The following is a 19,062-nucleotide window of genomic DNA, read 5'->3' as shown; positions in this document are numbered from 1 at the left end:
TTTTGTCCGTTCAAATAAGAATAACATTTATGTTGCCGTCTATCCGTCTTGCCACTCTTTCCAACATCCGTGATCCCATTCACGTGTAGCCAGCAGCGCGCAGCAGTGATGATTAATATTTGCGTTATTTGAAAAAAAGAGTGTTGAGAAAACTTATTTACCGTGTTACCGGTGCGACCATGACGCCTACGAAGCGTGCTGCCAAAGGTGGTGCCAGTTCTCCGGATACGACCTCCTTGTCTAAGCGCAGAAAGGACTCCGTCGTATTACAGCTCAATCACAAGCTCTTTTCGGATGAAACAAAAAGCAACCTCAAAGCCGCGTTTGCGAAGAGAGAGGCCGGCCAGTTTGGTAAGTGAGCGTCAGAGTGTAGAGATCAACGTGGCGTCATATAATGAAGCGATTGTTTTTTTAGGCACTGCGGTCGAGTTGATCACGGAGCCTTTCAACGTTTGCATCTTGCACAACCTCCTCGCGGACGCCGGCTGCGTGGACAGCTTAAAAAACGAGCTATTCGACATTGAGTTTCACGCCAAGAACAACGATCTCTACAAGTTTCACCAGGTGATCTCTTCATAGCGCAATATCTATGCGCAACAACACACGTGCATTTGCCAACTTCTCTTCGGTTTCGGTTTCTAGTCGGACGACCTGCAGAACTTCGACACGCCGTACATACATGCTTTTAGGTAAATATCGCTTTCCTTAGTGGTCACTTTTACGAGGTTCGCTTGCCTTTACACCGTTTACACAGCGCACTTAATTTAATAACGGCTATTTGTGTTAAAAACAAATTTCAGAAAGTGCTTGGAGGGAACGCTAGCACCATGGCTTCGCGATGTCACTGGGATACCCCTGGATGGCACAATCAGCCTAACCTGTTCCAAGTACTCTTACACGGGTATGTGCAGTACATGAACGTAACTGATGACTCAGTGTCAGCCGTCTCACAGCCAATGACCTTTTTAAATATGCAGATGTGCTCCTGTGTCATGATGATGAACTGGAAGGCCGCCGGATAGCATTTATTCTTTACCTTACGCCCGGCTGGACGTCTACCGACGGAGGTTCGTTGGACCTCTTTGATGTCGACAGCAATGGGCAACCAAGAGACATTGTTCGTAATATAGTGCCAAGGTTTGTACATCATACTGCCATATAACGTTTTGTCTCGCGAGTTACAGCTAAAAGTGAACGAAGTATGATATAGAAATTGTCAGAACATGGTCATCTCCTCTCATTACATGTTGATTTTCATCTAGAATCAAAAGATTTTTGAAAAGAAACATTTGAGCACGTGGCAGATATAGCCCTGAGCCCTACATAGCTGCCACTTTTCACAACATGGTGGACAGGGTTCTGTAATCTGACCTACACCCCCCTTTCCACTTGATTTCTGAAAGAGGCCATTGCATATCATCGCAAGTAGGGCTGAACACTAGAAGCATCATTTCCTAACGCATTTGACTGTACATATCTAAATAGGATAGTTGCTGCTATCCACCCATTCTTTCAAGCTGTCTAGCTATACTTTTTGTATTGATACGGGCCAGTGCCAGTGCTAGCCTTCTACCCCGCACCTCCACCAAGATGATACGGGGCAGAAGGCTAGCACAGGAAACCACAGCAGGTGATGAGCAAGTGTTCACAGCACAGCAGAGCAGAACACAGCAGGTGTTCAGGCAAGCCCCAACGGTTTCTTCAGCTTCGTCGTCTTTCACTCTATTTTCTATCGTCGTCCTCTTTGGTGGCATATACGTAACAATATCATAGTCTTAATGTTTGCTGTCATGAGATGACTTTTTTATGTGTTTTTATGAAGTCGTAGTATAGGTTCTCCTGCTGGAACAAGAAATAGGAGAGGAAACTTCATGCGAGCATCAGGTTCTTCCCTGTGAACAAATAATACAAAGAATGAGCAAAAAATTAAAAAATATTGGGTGTTTTATCATAGAAGATAGTGAGTATGCACATGTTAATGCCTGCCTCTGCAGTGATGGCTCCTTTTGTCTTGCTCTCACTGTGTATACTCAAGGAGTGAAGAAGGTTTACCTGTAGACGGCATTAGCATTCAGAATTTTTTTTTTTTAGTCACCAATGCATTTGCTGATAGAAAACTGACCAACAGTAACAGTGTTTGTAGGACGAATGCTTCAGTCAGTTTATGTTATTGGAGTCATTGTTACCATGAGTGTGAAGCCAGCATTTGTCATGGTATATTTGTGTGCCATAACGATAAAGATGGCACCAGGCCACTTATTGATAGACTACTTCTAGTGTAGTTTTCTTACCAAGGAAAAGATAAATTTTCAGCATTTATTCTGAACACAACATGCCTTGTCTCTTTATGTTTTAACCATGAAGTCTTTCATGTTTGACAGAAGCAAGTGACTTATACCCAGTGTCACACGAACACTTGCGATCCTCATTGAACTCGATCTGCATTCAACTCAATGCAGATCGAGGTTATCACACAGCAACTTTCAAATGCAATCGAGCTCGAGCCTACTTGACTTCAAGCTGCTTCCTCAATCGCTCTTGAGATTTAAAGCACACTCGAAAGCAGTTGTTGACTCACCTAGCACACACGAAGGAATTTCTCAATGCTCATTGAAAATGCCCGTGTAGCACCAGATGCGTCAATCCTTCTTGAAAGCCTCAATGCAGATCGAGTTCAATGAGGATCGGAAATGTTTGTATGACAGAGGTATTATTTAGGTGATCCTCATAATTAAAATATGTTAGTTCTTGTTGAGGTATAGGAGTTAGTCGCTTACAGCTGTATATTCCAATTTTTACAGTGGTGTTTGCTAGGACTCTGCAGTGCAATGGTTTATACCCGCGTTTTGCGAATGTGTGCCTGCGAGTCGCGCAGAGTTTTCTCCCACAGTTTTTCCATATTTTTCCATGCCAGCTATGTCTTTGTCTCTTTTCCATTTTTGTTGCACCTAGGTTCAACAGCTTTGCCTTCTTTGAAGTCAGCCCAGTCTCGTTCCACCAGGTGGCCGAAGTGCTGAGCGAGGACAAATTGAGAATCTCTGTCGGTGGCTGGTTCCATGGACCAACCATCGCCCGGCCAGCGCCTTATATTGAGCCAGCCGGTGAGAGGCTAAAGCCGTGCCACGTTGAGGTGTGCACCCACGTTTTCTTTTCTTTAATTTTATTTTACTACAGGACAGATATGCACTGTTGTGACATATTTTTAAACATGGTTCAACGAAAAACGATGTGAAAAGGTGTATTCTCTGGTTCTACTTCTGTCCTCTCAAATTCTCACTAGAAAATGTGACCACTGACGACAGTACCAATTCACAGCTGTGTTTCTTAACTTGGTGACGACATTCTGCATGTTCAAAAGAGTAAAAGTTAACAGGACAAGGTTACAGAATAACTAGTTACAACTTGTTTGCCTGGCTGTAATGGCTATAGAAAAACAAAGTTGTGAAGGCAAATCAGCCATCGCATATCTTCAGCAGAGTGGATACCCCTTTGCAGGAGGATGTGTTCAGGTCATGGATCAACCCCATCTACCTGACGGATGCTATTGCTAAGGAGATACGGCAACAGTTCAGAGACGACTCAGAGATTCAGCTTCAGGACTTCCTCCAGGCAAGTGTTAATAGTGTGAGTCAGATATAGTGGAAAGGGTAACTTTTAGCTTTTATACAAGTAGCATTACATTTGAGCCAGTGTTACATTACAGCCAGTGTTGAAAGGGAAGGGGCCTGGAGTCAGTGCTCACACTATTTGCTTGATTAAATGAGTGCTAAGTGCTAAAATAAGTGCTGAAAATAATGGTGACAGTTTTGTGGCTATATGTAGTAGTGCTAGACAAGGCTTCAGCGAGCAGTGTTCCCAGATATGCAGGTCATGGGAAAACGGGAAAGGGAATTAGAGTTAAGGGAAGCGGCAAAGGTTATTAAATACTGCTGCACAATAAGTTTCTCCACTTGTGTTGTGTGTTTCATGCATTATAGTCCCTTTGGGGTGGGATCACAAGGTTCCCTCTAGACCTTTTCATAAACAGGCCATCAGGCATCTCTAGATTTGCTCGAAAATTCCACTAAGCAACCAAGTTGCGCAATGAAGCCGTACATCATATTTGCAAGAGTCGAGCAGCGAGATTGGAAGCAGTCGAGAAGTGATTACTTTGGCTGTCCTAATCTAAATAAGTCACGTTCGCTACAGCTCACACACAGTGCGGCACGGCATTCCCACGACGGGTGATGCAGTGTAGCTGGAGTGCCTGTTGGGTTGGCTTCACGGTGGTACATAGTTGCTTGGTGGCGAAAGAAAAGGAAACGCGCAACACTGGCAAAGCTTATATAGGACGACTCTAGGCGTCACCAGTCACCACACCGTCTACTGGGGTGTGCTCAGAGTACAGGGGAGTCCTGAGGATTAAACGCCTTCCTCCATTCTCACTGTAAAGTAGTTCAGGTCTTTTAACCAGCGAAATTTAACTGTTGCTGTGCATGACTTTGCATCATTACTTTGGATTTCCCAGTGGTGGAGAAACCTTCAGCAGACAGGCAGAAATATATATTTGTGTTATTTGTTGTTGCATCAATAGGCGAACAAGTGCAGAGACCTGGAGGATGCGCTTTCAGATCCCAATGTGCTCTGGAGTCAGCGGGGCCCACCTAATCGCCGGTGAGTGTCTACAGGTGTTTGTTGCATAACATGTAGCAGTTGGTCTGATAGATAGATAGATAGGACTGACGGACAAATGATTGGTGCTTAATACAATAAATTTTGCTTGCATCCTAATGTGCTAGCGTGTATTGGTGTTTTATATGTATTGAAATGAAATATATTTTATTTAAATATTTTTGTATACTTTTTCAGGAAGTGTAAACGCTGCATTTGATATTTGTTCATTTTTGATATATGCTCTGTGTACTTTAGGAAGTATAAGCAATGCTTTTGCTCTCATGTTTATATCCATTTTTGATTGTGCTGATAAATACACTGCTTGACGCTGCCTGTAGGCTTAGGATTTATTGAAAGGAAAGGCAGAGAGGTTGATCGAAATGATTAAAATTTGGCCTGCTACTCTGCACTGGGGAAGAGAAGAAAGAAGATCATGATGGGTGACGATGTGGGAGAAGAAAAAAAATATACAGGCACGGCAGTTTGCTTTACGAGTGCAAATCAAGTCTGGTGGCGCACAAAAAACGGAAAAGGGCCCGCAGTTGGTCTGAATCAGTACTATCCTGTAGGGGCACTTTTTGAATTCTTAAGTTTTATTATAAAAACGGGACACTAACACAAGAGGGCACTCTCGGCATTTTTCTTTGCGTGTCGTCTCTTAGCACTCGGGGTGCTACACGTCAGTCAAACCCGGATATATTAAACTCAAAGCGGGGATTGTTAAATAGTTTGATATACTGATAATTTGACATATAGTAATTAGGAATCGATAAGCTTAGATGTAACTTGAAGTAAAAAGCGTGCTTAATTTCATCAACATCGTGTGTTCCTTGAAGTAACTTGCTGCCTGTCGTTGTGCTGGCAGTATGTTGCTCATTAGGCATTGCTAGCCTAACCTGCATTGCATTGAAGCCACAGCTTACTGTTCTAAGAAGCCAGCCACTGCCTGTCATAAGATGCCTAATCGTATTATCACAACACTATAAACAGGCTCTTTGCTCAAATTACGTACAGTTAGCACCAGCAACAACCTTAGCAGCAGACCTCGCGAGGCGACAGCACTACTGTACCCAACCTTTGTTTTTGGCAAAAATTGATTGTTTGGATTTCATCTGTCAAGAAGTATTGAGCAGTTTTTTTTTCTTACATTATCCTCATTTATCTAATTTATAATCAGGCTGATAATGATGATGATGTTAATTAACAACACCTGCAGAACACTGAAATATGCATATTCCGTTGACTATGTTATTTGTATAGCAATCATACTCAAGAATAAATCGCCATGCTCGTTCCTGAAACCAAGCCGACACTGGGGGTGCGTCACGGCCAGAAACGCCCGACAGCGAGAGGGTTAATGGGCAGCTTTGTTCCTTTCGCCTATATTAGGTGAAGACGCTTATTCGGAGCACATGTTCCCACAATACTGTGTACATCTTTGCAGCTGGACATTGGAGAACCCAATACCACTGCCGCCCGTGGTGGAGGAATGCCTCAGGGTGTTTCGGTCTGAGGCTATGTTCCTCATTCTTTCGAACCTGACGGGCCTCAAGCTGCATTCTCTGTCCACCGCCTCGGATTCCAGCTCGGAGGACGACGAAGAGAAGTCCAGTGCTGCGGAGGTAGAGAAGACTGTGGCAGGCAGTGCCGCATGCTGCACCCAGGCGGTCCGAAAGTGGAGCCACGGCACATATACCCTGGCCCATGACCATGACCGGAGTGCAGAAGAGCGCAGACTCGATGCAGTCCTTTACTTCAACTGCAAAGGTTGGTGGCCTGCTTGCTTTCTCTATCTACTTTTGTGCAAAAACATTAATGCTAGTTGCGCATATTACCGCAGGGGCTTTGGGTTAGGCTAAGCCTTGTTATTACGGATGTGAAGCTGTCCCAGCATCTTTCAGTATAACCGATGCTTTGCTATTGACACAGGAAGTTGCATTGCTTCAAGAAAAGTCACGTCTCTATTGCTGAATTCTTTAGGTCCTCATGAACCTTTTTATCATAATGAGGTCTACTTTTTTTCCCCCCAGTTTTATGGCGAAATTCGTTAATGGGACCCCATTTAAAGTGGTCATGTAACTGGAACCTGTTGCAGTAGTTTCCGAAATCCACAAACCAAAGCAAGCTAAACCAAGAGAGAGAAAAGAGAATGAAGAGAGTAATGGCAGCCTAGATTAGACAGTAATTCTGTTTACGATTAACCTCTTTGCTTTTCCTTCCTTCTTTCGCTCTTGCAGATATTGAGCAAACACAATAGCTGGAAGTGCAAATGTAGAAGTGAATTGATAAATGACTTTCCTAAATAGGTACCTTCAAATGTCAAAGAATGCCGCGTGCAATCTCCAGAGAGGTCGTGTGTTGCGACCATTCTGGTCTCATCTTTAGTATTTTTGCACTGTAACCACAGTACAAGGTGCCACCTCATAAATTCCCTGCAATAATTGCTCCTTCTAGAAGGCAACAGTTTTTTCTGTTCTTTCCTTGCTTTTGGCTTGCTATTAACCCTCATAATAATGTATGAAATGGCTAATAGCAGAATAATGGCTGTTACGGAAGTGGAGTTACCCTTTTAAAGCAACATTATACAGTTTCCTTTAGGCGTAGTAAAATGTTCCTGTAGAGCAGTTTTAAAGATCCCCAGGCGGTCGAAATTACTCCGGAGCACTCCACTACGGCACCCCATTCCCTCTTTCAACTTTCACTCCTACCCTCCTTCCTTTCCTTACAGTGTGGTTCAGGTGTCCACAGAACAAGTTGGACAGATACTGCACCTTTCCTTTTCTGTGAACCAATTATTATTAATTACTATTATTATTATTATTAGAGCAGTTTTAGTGCTGGTTTAGCTTTAGCAGAGTAAGCCAGTAACCTAGTTGCCTCACAACATATGTAGCACTTATAAGAAAGCGCCAAGGGTAATGAAACAAGACATGGCAGGCATGTTTGTCTCCAGCGGTGCAATGAGCAAGCAACTTTATTTTGTCACTGGGTTAAACTAAATTGAAGTTACAAATCCCTGAAGGTCTAATTAGTATTGTCTCAAGGGTCTCATTGTATGTTAAGTGACAGATTCCTCTCCATTGCTCTTTTAATGCGGTAACATAAGGAATGCCACGAAGGCAGAAATTTTCCGGTGTATCACGAAGCCTCAACCTGTGGCAGGTGGTGTTTAGGGTGATTCCCCTCCCTTAACTTGTTGTAGAGAGGTGGGAGTGGCCAGGCTAAGAATGGCTCAGCAAAAAAAGGAATAAAAAGTGATGACAAATAGAACTGGAACCAGAATAGCATCAGGTTTGTAATAGATTGGAGAGTGAAAGAAAAATGCAATCACATTTCTTCCCCATTAGTCCCAGTAGATCGCACCTAAATTTTTTCTGTGTACGCAAGTACAGGAACAAGCAGTATAATAATAATAATAATAATAACTACTAGCATGCCATTAAGTTATTTTCCCGTATACAAGTAGGAAATGTACAGGCAGCTTCAGTATGAAAGGTAATGCATTATCAGATTTAAAACAAAGCTTACTCCAAAGATATGAGTACTGAGCACGCTTTTGTTTTTGTTTTGTTGCTTGGGGACTAGGAACTGAAGTACTATTACCCTTTTTAAAAAGTAGCACGCAAAAAAAAAGTTTGGCCCAATTGTGTGTTTTTTTTATTGTTACCTGAAGCATTCTTTTGTTAACAAGATTTAATTCATTTCTGAATGTGCATCTAAATAAATGAAATGGAAATATCTAACAAAGGTATTGTGTACACGATCCAGTTAAAAAAAAAAAATGTTTGTTGTGGAGTTACAATGTCTCATCAATGGCACTTATCTTTACTGTTTCCTGACTTGTTAGTTAGTCAAAGCTCATGTCCACAGTCAGGTGTTCTGAATGTAGTCTAGGCCTCTTGTCGAAATATTGGTTCGGCTTGCTAACTTAGGCTTCTACCCAACCCTTGCTCACTTCTCTTTCATGCTGTGTAGCAATCTTCTTTCTCTCGTCCACCTTGTATCACTCTTAGCTTTTGAAAACGGCCCTGATTTAAGCAGTCAGGCAACTTCCACTGGTGGACAGCTACTAATGCTTTGTTTCATTGCCACAGCCTTCCACACTTTCGCATAGAAATGACATTTGGTTGGCAGTATTTGCTTATACCAAATTTTTGGGGGGTTCTTGGCTGGTTCGATCACAAGACGTCGGATATTCCCATCATATGCAGCTGCGGCGAAGCAAGAGAAGCCGCTGCCCTAGCGATGGCACCATCTTGCGCTGTTTGCAACAACCTTCCACCAAACAACTTTCACTCTCTCTTTTCCTGTGATAGGGTTGCTGCAAACAGCACGAGATGGCACCATCGCTGGGGCAATGGCATTTCGCTTCGCTGCTGCCGCATACGATAGGTACATCCGACTTCTTGTGATGAACCAGGCAAGTATCCCAAACAAATTTAGTATAAAAAAAAATACTGGTGAGCAAATGCCATTTGTGTGCAAAATTTCAGCTGCAAGGAATCGGCAAGCAGTTTAGATGGGAGAAGCAATCTACGGCGCGCATGTAATTATGCAATGCCCTCTACATGGAAATTTTTTTCAGCCATATACATTGTAGGGTATGTGTGGGGCAAAACTGAAGCATATAAAGCTGAAGTGAGCCAGTTTGTTTCAGTTGACTCAGTGCCTTGCTTTGGCTGAACCAGCATTCGTGTGCGTGGCGTTGTGCTCGGCGATTACATATTGCTCACTAAACAAATTCAAGCAGTTTAATTAAATTTAATTTAAATTAAACTCATTTTAAAGCAGCAATGAAATCCTGTGCTCTTACATGACAGTTATAGTTGTTTGCAGATGCTTTCTATTAGATTTGTTAATTTCCTACCTCATTCTTATTTTGCTGAGGTCTCCCTTACTTTTTTTCTTTTTCAGATTGGAAATTGGAGTATGGTGGGTCTACAGTCTACATTGTAAAAGGTGAAGAAGAAGAGGTGAGGGCTTGAAGTATGTTTTGTGTGCGTTTATATTAGATACTTTTGCTTTTATTTTAGCTCGGGTAGCAGGCAGGAATATCTAGGCAATTTAACAGCACATGCTATGGCTACTGGAAGAACGGAAATAAGCTGGCGTTTCATTAAGTTCTTGCTCAGAAATGACTGCGCAGAGCTTATAATAATTGCAACAATTTTATTAAGCACTGCTGTTCATGCAGCCTTCTGTCTCTCTTTTTTCCAATCTGCGTTTCAAGATTGTTTGCTCATATCTCTGTGCCTATGTTCATAGATGTTGACACTCTCCCCGACCCGGAACTCCTTGGCCCTGGTCTACAAAGACGAAGGACTCTTCCAGTTCGTGAAGCACATCAATCACGAGGTGACCAAGTTATCCAAAGAAGATGCGTGCTTTCATGACTTGAACTTTGCTTATTATGAATGATGCAATAAAATTAACTTTTGTTTGTTGACGAGGTGTCATTGTGTGGCTGCTGAGCATAGCAAGTCTTCAGATGCTCTAGAAGTCGCAACTTGTGTGTCGCGGGGAATTATTGCACCATACTATAAAAGCGCCGAAAGACTATCGCTTAGGTGCAACAGATATGCAATTTGTAATCCCAACACAATAACATAATACACCCACACAAAGATCAGAAAGACCAAGAACGTACCTCAAAATCAAATTGCCAGTCAGAAGTGTCGTGCTGTGCCCTACCCAGGGTAAAATAAGGAAATAAAAGTACATGCAACCTCGAACAACAGTACTCGATTGGTACTCGACCTTCTCACCATCTCAAACACCTTTGCAGTGGTGTTTGAGATTTGAAAAGAAAAAGCATGATTACTTTTCTCTACTCTCTTGGATGGCTGTGACAACGTAGCTCACTATCGTCGCGACCTCGGCCATACCGCCGTACCCCTTGTCCCCGCATGCGAGTTTCTTGTCAACGCACGGCACTTCGATGTAACCAAGATCTTTGAGCGCCACTACATGCTTGAGAGTTATGGGGTGGCACCACATGTGGGTATTCATGGCCGGGCAGAAAAGCAGAGGTTTACGCAGGTCCCACGCTCTTACCACGCAGGTAAGCAGGTTATCGCAGAGGCCTCCCGCTATCTTGGCCATCGTGTTTGCGTCCAGGGGAGCGATTACCATGATGTCGGCCCATCGCCGCAGTTCAATGTGCAGCACCGGGTCGGACATTTTTTGCCAGGTGCTCCACTCCTCTTCGTCTCGCAGCAGCCGCACCGTGCTCGGAACCATGGAGCGGTCGAAGAAATGTAGCGACTTTTCCGTCGCCACTATCTTGAGGTCCGCGGCGGCGTAGCCCGGGAATCGCTGCTGCATCAGCTGTTGTACAAGCACGGGTATCTTGACAGAGGCTACGCTGCCTGTGCAACCAATCAGAATATTTAGTGTCTTTGTAGAGACCTCGGTACACATGTTCGCCATGGCGTCTTCTCCCCTTCACGTCTGAATGATATGTGCGCTGCCAGTTTTTCCTGCGCGATGATCGTGCACGCCCCATGAATGCTCGCCTGCTACAATGGGGGGTTATTTGTCTTGCTTTTGTTGGAAATTTTCCTTGCGGTGAATGTAGCATCGGAAGTTTCGTATTGACTTTGTGGAAAATTTCGGGGCGCAAGTTGTGCTAGTGTAATAAATTTGGTGACGATATCTTCTTTTCTTGAGCTGGAGATACTTTAGCGAGTAACGACTCATTCAACTTCACTTGCTTTCCTCATTTTTGTTTCGGTGGCTCACCGCCGCGCTGTACGCCATTTGTCGGCTTCGTATGTGGTGTGGGCCTGCGGGCTGTGTAGCCTGTAGCGGTGTTTTGTTCACACCGCTGAACTATCAATACGTGCTTCCGATAGCCGTCGCACCGCTTGTCAGGTAATCGGAAATTTTGTCTCGCGTTTATCCCGTGCACGGATTCTTGTACTTTCCGTACCTTCCGCCAACCCGCTCATCGTCGCGTGCTGAGTTGCCGAGCATCTGTGGAGAGGGGGAAATCAAAGCATCAAAGCCGACGCTCGTTGTTTGCTGTTAGCGGCGATAGTGATCAACTTAATGAATGGAATTAGCAGCTCGTCATCTCTGTGTAGTGATAGTTAGCCTGTTGTTGGTTGGAAGTGGCCCCTTAAAGGCTCTTCCTTACCTTTGCGTACACAATGTGATGGGAAAGGTAAAGGCGTTGTCGAAAGCGAACCGTCGCTAGGTTTCGTCGTCAAGCGCACGCTAGCTGCTTTGCTCGATCAGGCAGGTGGTTTGGCCATTATACCAGTTTAATTCTTTCAAAGTGGTTCTGCTCTGTGTTGACGGTCGCTGTCTAAACTGTCGCATCTCGTGACTGTCGCGGTTGTCAGGTGGAGCGGCGGCTCCAGCTTCGCCTATGGCGTCGGGCGAAGAAATGATGTCCGCATCGCCGGGGCCGCAGTCTCAGGGTGGACCACCACCTGGCCAACCGGGTGGTCCACACCCGAGTGACGGCCACATGCAACAGGGGTACCCGTCCGACAACATCCACATGCTACAGCGGGTGAGTTTTTGGGCCCAACGACTGTATTGACACAGACGTTCCCTGCGGCAGCGCTCATGGCGGCTGTTTGCAGATTCAGTTCGCTTGGCAAGGCCGTGCACGCGAGAATATGTGATCTACCAGTGTGATCGTTCATTCTTACAAGTGTCAGGCTGTCATATGCGAAAGCATGAACAGCGAATGAGCTGTCTTTTTCTGAGATCAGTTGTCCGTGGAGTGCGATGCTTGTTCCTCTCCAGCTATTCTGATGGCCTCCTTCAGGTTGCCCGCATTATGCGATCAGCTGCATGCCTCTGGAATATTCGCAATGCGGAATCCTGTTTTCCCGCAGGTACTCCTGGTATGCTGTCGCAAGTGGTTGGAGTTCGTTGATGAAAGACATGATTGCGTTTAACTGCGATGGTTATATCTGGCACGTTTTGCGACTCTCTTAGTGTAACAATATTATTGGCGGCTTGCAAAGCGACGGCCACGCCGCAGATGGCTGGTTTGCTAAGTACAACCGGGAGCAGAGCCGGCTGCTCAATGTATATTCCTATGCAGTCTTCGCGTCCCACGTTTTTTTTTTTTCTTGGTGTTTACTTTGTCATAGTAACAACATCCACTGCCTATGCTCTGTGAAAGAAGCTTTAGGATGTCTACACTCGGGAAATGCCCTGCAGACTGGATTTACTTGTCCGCAGCTTGGTAGGCAACACGACTGAAAGCACACAGCTTGATCACATTTCATGTTAACAGTCACTTTGTTCCTATTATAGCAACGAATATTTGATGCAGTCACTGTGTTTAAATGGATTGTCAGACATTGACTTCCATTTGTATAGGCACCCTGCACCCGCTAGGCGCCGTCACCGTCAAGGCTGCATTCAGCGCCCCACTAGGCCGGTTCCTCGTCCCTGTCATGAAGGCTCCTTCTGCAGGGATGCCGTCTGCTAGCGGTGTGCTGCTGATTGTAGAGTCGGGAATTGGAGCTATTAATGAGGCTGAAAAATTCTTTTGAGGCACAAACATCAGAAAAGTAACGAAGCTTTTTGAAGCGGGCCATGTGCACGACATGAAAGAGATAATACTGTGGGATGAGGTCAAAGTAACAGCCTGGCTCGTTGCGTTCCCGATGGCGCACAAAATATCAGTGCGCCATCGGAAACCATAAAATTAAAGGTAAACAATATATTTATCTGCTAGCTTTTTAACATCCTGACTGTTGCGCTACTAGTTGCATGTATACACATTGGTTTGTCCTAAATGGCTGCAGCGTCATCAATTTCCTCATTTCTACTCAAGGGGGTACATTTTCTGCTGCAAGCCATAGTAAAAAAAAAAAAAATGCCCGCAAATGTCCACTATCTTTGCAGCGGCAACTGGCCTCCCGGGCACACTTTCAACCACTAGATGGCTTTCGACAGTGTCCTTACAGGCCGTGCAAAGTAGCCTACTAAACATGCTGTTCCAAACAGTTGAACTATTGGCACAGCAGCATTTAACTTACTTTTCTCTTACTAAAGATGGCTTGCACCTCCTGCACCCATAAATGTGGCATTTGCTGGGAGTCACTGTGGTGTGCAATGCTTCTATATCAGAATCTGCAGCAGTGCCTTCCTCTATATAGTGTGTTGCACAATTAGAGGCGCAATGTAGAATGCTTCTCCCAGCTAAACCGCAGAATCCTCGCAGTTCAAATTTTGCGCAGAAATGGTATTTTGTTGCTAGTATTTTTTAATACCAAATTTGTTTGGGGTACTTGCCTGATTTGATCAAAAGAAGTCAAATGCTCCCATCTTATGCAGCGGCGACGACGCCAGACGAGCCGCTGACCCAGCGATGGTACTGGTGGCGCGACCTGCACAGGAATGACTTGCACATCATTAACAAGAAGAAAATGTCACCAAAATTTGGTGTCTATAGTCCTTTAACTTTGCTAATGTCATTATTTTTGGAATTGGTGTGGACATAGCAGATTTGATGTCATTATACGTACATCATCATGGGCCCATGCCACCAGACAAATTTAATGCCATTTGCCGTTAGGTACTCACTGCCTTAAGTAACAATCAAAGTGACGTGGTGTCACACACGAAGATATAATGGCATTGCTTTCAGTGTCGTTTTGCAGCCTACTGGGTTTGGATTGGAAAATCTCTTTTCCGTGAGAAATGTGTACTCATGTCCATGTAATTTCATTAGAAACAAACTCCTCTGAACTAGAAAAAAAAAATGATTTACTTGTGTAACTTTGTGAGATGAAGCACTTCTACTACACTGATGTCGAGAGTGGCACCTTATTACCTTATTATTAACATATAAGGATTTGGGGGGTGGTGCTAGCACAACAGTTTATGGCTACTTTTTTTATTGGCCAACAGCAGCAGCATTTTCTTTTTCTTTTTTTTTTTTTTTCAGAACAATTTTTATATAACATTATAACTACATTGACAATATATTGTGCTCATGGGCATGGCTTATATTGAAAATGTTTTTTACCTTGCCTGCAGGCGTTATCATCACGGTGGCTTGCATATAATGACATTAAACCCAAAACTGTTAGCAATAACAAGCTTTGGATATTAAAAATTTCTTGCTACTTCATCGTCAAAGCAAGTTGAATGAGTCACACCATTTATGCTAAACTGCCAACCATGCCACAGTAGTGAGGTAGCTCTGTGGCCTTGTTTTACTAACAAAATGTGAAACCAGTAGGCCTTGGTAAATGGGCAACCAGTCTTTAAGCTTTTCTGGACGGAAGAAGAGAGTCCTAACAGTAGCCTCCTGCTTCTAATTGACAGTTGAGCTTTCCCAACACACACAAACTTGCAAAAAGCTTGCAAATTGCAATGAGGGCAGGCGTGCACAAAACTATCTAGCTACTGTTAGCATTTAAAGAAGTAAAGTTTGTATCTGAAAACACTGGTAAGACATTGAATGGCTGTGTATTTTTGACGAGAGCATGTCCTTTCGGTTGCTTTGTGGGAATGCAGAACATAAACAGGCACTTGGAGATCAGTGTGAAGCTAAGCACTGAGCTTACATCGGTTTGCCTTTAATACTTGCTCATGGTCTCTTGTTCTTCCAAAGCAGTTTCGTGCGAGCCAGCCCTTTTACATTAGAACCATCACATAGCTTGCCTGCAGAAAAAAAACAACAGAAAGGCAAAAGAAACGAAGGGAGGCTCACATGTGCAGAAGTTTTCGTTCTTCAAGTCTCCCTGACTGGCACATTGACTAGGCACATGCAGCTGCGAATATCTATTTCGCAGTGGTAAATGCACTTGTTGGAGCCAGTGTTGTCACAGGGATAAGCTGGTTGACCGGGCTTTGCGTTACTTTTCTCTTTGTTGCTAATACCCAAAATATGATCTTGCTGTGCCATAAATGTAGTGAGACCTTAGCCTTGTGCATAGTTTTAAGCCTCCATGAGCCGGATCAGCTTATTCATTTTCCTCTTTTGTTTACTTCTACGCAAGCCTTGTAGCATAAAGATCATTCCTTTCTGTTTTTTTTTTTCCCGCCAACCTTGCAGGCCATAAACAACATGGAGTCTGAGAAAGGCATGGCTCCAGACGACCCTCGCTACCCACAGATGCTAAGCATGGGTGGCGGCCGGGGTGGCAAGCCGCCGGGGGGCAGTGCTGGAGGCAGCGGGAGTGGATCGGGGGCTCCCAGCCCCATCATGGGCCCACCACCTGTTCCCCCTCAGGGGGCAGGACCTATGGGGGGACCACCTCCCCATGAGGGACCACCGCCACCACACCATGGTTATGGACCTCCTCCGCCGCAAGGCCCTCCACCGCCACAGCACATGGGTCCAGGCAAGGTTCTTCCATGCCTAAACAGCTCTTGCTATGCACACTTCGGATTTCAAAATATTGATATAACGTCTTTGATTTGGAGAAGCAGCTAGCCTTCATTTCGTTTTTTTGAAGGCAGTGATAAGGACAGGCGGCTTTATTAGAGCAATAAATGCAGAGTAGTGGGCCAGTCACCGAAAAGGTGCATCGTCGGAATGGCAAACACGTGAAAAAGGATTATTAAGCTGATGCACTGATTATAATATGTAACCCTTACTTAGGCCTCATGGAAACAATCTAGCCGTTTAAAATAGAAGCCTTTCAGCTTGGCCGATCAAGGCTGCAGCAACTCTATGCCATGAGCGTTTCATGCATAGTTGTTGATAGCCAGCCTCTTTGTTTTTTTGCGTCCAGGGCCAGGTCCACATGGTTACAGCATGGGTCCCCAGCAGACGGGCAGCTATGGGGGGGGTGCTGGGCCCTACCAGCAACAGCCATACCCTCCGCAGCAGGGGGTGGGAGCAGCATCCGCAACAGCCCCTCCTCATCAGCCTGGCCCACACCCGCACCACCCACCTGTGGGATCGGAGCCTTCTGACCCTGCTTCACAAGGTAGGCAGCAAGTACAAAATTGTTGGCGCCAGCAGCAGTACCACAAATATGCGGTGTAAGGTTATATTGACCTTCCTGGCAGCAGTTAGCTTTGCTCCGTCGCAGGAATGCAACTAACTTTGAGCCCGACATGGTCAAATGTGTTGGGGCATCTGGCCTAAATGCCTTTCACAGCTATTATTAAAAGTGAACAGTTTATGCAAAACTATTGCAAACATTGTTGGGAAAGGCTAAAGCAAGTCTAACATATTTTCTGCAAATGTAAGACATGCATAAACTGAAGAAAGGTAGAAACAAGCTACGCATAAAAGACGTGAAGTTTGCAGTGCATTTAGCCTGAATTGTTGCATTTTATGCTAAAAGGACATTTAGGAAAACTACATCCAGTTTGTGTTCCTAGTCACTGTGATTCCACGGCCTTTTTTTACCCGATGTTGACATTTTCAGAGCTGCAAAAGACGTTTGAAAGTGAATGGCGGGGTAGCCAGGTGTCGAGGATTTGCGTGAACTGTCTTGATGCCATTGCAGTTTGCTTTCGAGGACGATGGTGGCAGCACCCGCATTCCATTACTTCTTTTTACTTTTTTTAGCTTTTACTGTAAATATAAGCTCTGTCTTCACCTGCCCCTGTCTTGTTTTTGAGCACAGCATTCTGTCATTGAGGGGGCTAACTTCAATTTCTCCCGGGTGTTCCTTCAAGCCTTTGCATTTTTTATTTTTTGAAGATAAGTGTTTCTGGTTTTTGAAGATAATAGTCCTTCGCACGAGCTAATTGTTTAGGATGAACTTTGACAGCCGACCGCACTCAACTTATGCTGCTGTATTGAAATGTCTGTGCAGCACTTTCTGAAGAGAAACAATGAAAATGAAACGTTTTCGGCACCATAAACTATGCTTGAAGGTGCTGCATTAGTGTTAGAAATGCGCTTCTGTGGAGGCCAAAGTTGCCAATGCTGCCCTCGCGCCAGCTCTCCCTTTTGCTCTTGGAATAGGTTCATGTCACTGGCTGAATAGGAAGCCTAGGAGGTGGCGTGTTACATGCACTAGACAATCCACCGAACTTCACGATTCCTTCATATCTACAGGGTCTTGAATATTTGAGGCCCGGGTTTAAAAAAAATCTTATGCAAAATCTACTGCACAATTCGAGCTGGAGTAACACTCACAAAGTAGCAAAATATGGTCTATGTTATTTTATAAGGGATTCAACATTGGTACTTGCCTAGATTTTCCGGAATCGACGAGAAACTGTTCTCAGTGGCCTGCACAATTTTCGCAGAAGAGAGTCGAAAAGCTGCTTTGACATGGTTCGCCATCCGTCGAGCAGCGAGGGAAGTGCCATCCCGGCCATTGGCGCGCTTTCCTCGCTGCTCGACGGATGGCGAACCATGTCAAAGCAGCTTTTCGACTCTCTTCTGCGAAAATTGTGCAGGCCACTGAGAACAGTTTCTCGTCGATTCCGGAAAATCTAGAGAAGTACCGATGTTGAATCACTTATCAAATAACGTATACCATATTTTGCTACTTTGTGAACTTTACTTCAGCTCGAATTGTGCAGTAGATTTCACATAGGATGTTTTTAAAAGCCGGGCCTCAAATATTCAAGACCCTGTACATCTATAGGCGCCAGTTCGTACGCGTTCATGTATTTGTTTGCTCTCTTCTGCCGACGCGACTGACAATACCGGTAGATGAAACACCAGCACTCTGCAAGCGCTGCCTTGTTTGTTGGGCTTTAGCGCTTAGACCAGCCGCGCTTGGCCCACAGTCCTGGGTATGAAGAAAGCAGACAATAAAGAAAAAGATGATCGTGCAGTCTCCAGGCTTCTTTTGAAACGTACATGACCCTTTTGTTACATAGCAGACGGTAGTCCCTGCTAGCAAACACTAGTTTCCTTTTAAAAAGTAGTACCTTGTCAGTATTTTTTTTATTTAGAGCATATTTCAAACACAACTGCCAACTTTCAACTTTGAAAGCCAAGAAAGAAACTGCTTTATTGATGACAACAATTCATTCATTCATTCATGAACCTTTAGTCATGAGAATGTCTATTCATGCCTACTTACCAGAAAGCTCAATAGATAGTGCTAGTTCCTGCCGCGGCGGGGATCTGACACGCCCGCGTCAGCCACGTGCTGCTCAAGGCAAGGTCGACGAAACGCGGCGTCGCCAGGTGTCACGCCAGCGCCTGCTTTAAAAAATAGAGGACTGGGAGAGGATTGAGCTAGAGTTGAAGGATATGTAGGAAAATATAGAGTTTGCTCTAACTGCGCATGTATAGAAATATGTCTCGCTGAAACTAGTTACTTCAGCATATCGTGAATTGAAATACTTCAAGAGCTGCAAATAAATTTTACGATTTATTAGGTATAATAATCTTTGGCCAGCTTTTTTTATTTTCTACATGTCCATTTAATTTATAATTCATCATTTAAGAGATATTAGAATGCAGGCTGCGTGCTCACAAATGCTTTTTGGAAGCACTCGCAATCC

General features: G+C 44.3%; 3 protein-coding genes across 4 annotated transcripts in view; 2 read left to right on the top strand and 1 right to left on the bottom strand.

The window, feature by feature from the left end:
* Positions 1–22: 22 nt before the first annotated feature.
* sud1 (Prolyl 3-hydroxylase sud1) lies at positions 23–10,099 on the top strand. 2 transcript variants are annotated; one of them, XM_084576761.1, is made up of 12 exons: positions 23–351; positions 416–564; positions 643–689; positions 801–901; positions 978–1,137; positions 2,953–3,130; positions 3,496–3,609; positions 4,574–4,653; positions 6,098–6,420; positions 8,970–9,073; positions 9,568–9,626; positions 9,919–10,099. In XM_084576761.1, exons 1-11 carry the CDS (start codon positions 180–182, stop codon positions 9,607–9,609), a joined length of 1,470 nt encoding a protein of 489 aa, XP_084432887.1. In that variant the 5' UTR covers positions 23–179; the 3' UTR covers positions 9,610–9,626; positions 9,919–10,099. The 2 variants fall into 2 exon arrangements, with proteins under 2 accessions (XP_084432887.1, XP_084432886.1); XM_084576760.1 differs by lacking the exon at positions 8,970–9,073 and having other exon boundaries at positions 24–351.
* A 122-nt stretch (positions 10,100–10,221) lies between these two features.
* On the bottom strand, positions 10,222–11,221 carry Ppcdc (phosphopantothenoylcysteine decarboxylase). The gene has a single exon (XM_084576762.1). The coding sequence runs from the start codon at positions 11,080–11,082 to the stop codon at positions 10,471–10,473; it is 612 nt and encodes a 203-aa protein (XP_084432888.1). The 5' UTR covers positions 11,083–11,221; the 3' UTR covers positions 10,222–10,470.
* Positions 11,222–11,370: 149 nt separating this feature from the next.
* The window catches only part of brm (ATP-dependent helicase brm), a 38,522-nt gene continuing 30,830 nt past the window's right edge, over positions 11,371–19,062 (top strand). The window contains exons 1-4 of the mRNA XM_084576759.1: positions 11,371–11,526; positions 12,000–12,172; positions 15,689–15,977; positions 16,371–16,568. Of these exons, the coding sequence (XP_084432885.1) occupies positions 12,026–12,172; positions 15,689–15,977; positions 16,371–16,568 (634 nt within the window). The 5' untranslated portion in view covers positions 11,371–11,526; positions 12,000–12,025. The remainder of the gene's footprint in view (positions 11,527–11,999; positions 12,173–15,688; positions 15,978–16,370; positions 16,569–19,062) is intronic.

The sequence above is a fragment of the Amblyomma maculatum genome, chromosome 8 (genome assembly GCF_055883805.1).
Source record: "Amblyomma maculatum isolate TAMU_Amacu chromosome 8, ASM5588380v1, whole genome shotgun sequence".
In the NCBI taxonomy this organism is placed as follows: Eukaryota; Metazoa; Arthropoda; class Arachnida; order Ixodida; family Ixodidae; genus Amblyomma; species Amblyomma maculatum.
This window is presented reverse-complemented; position numbering and strand designations above follow the sequence as displayed.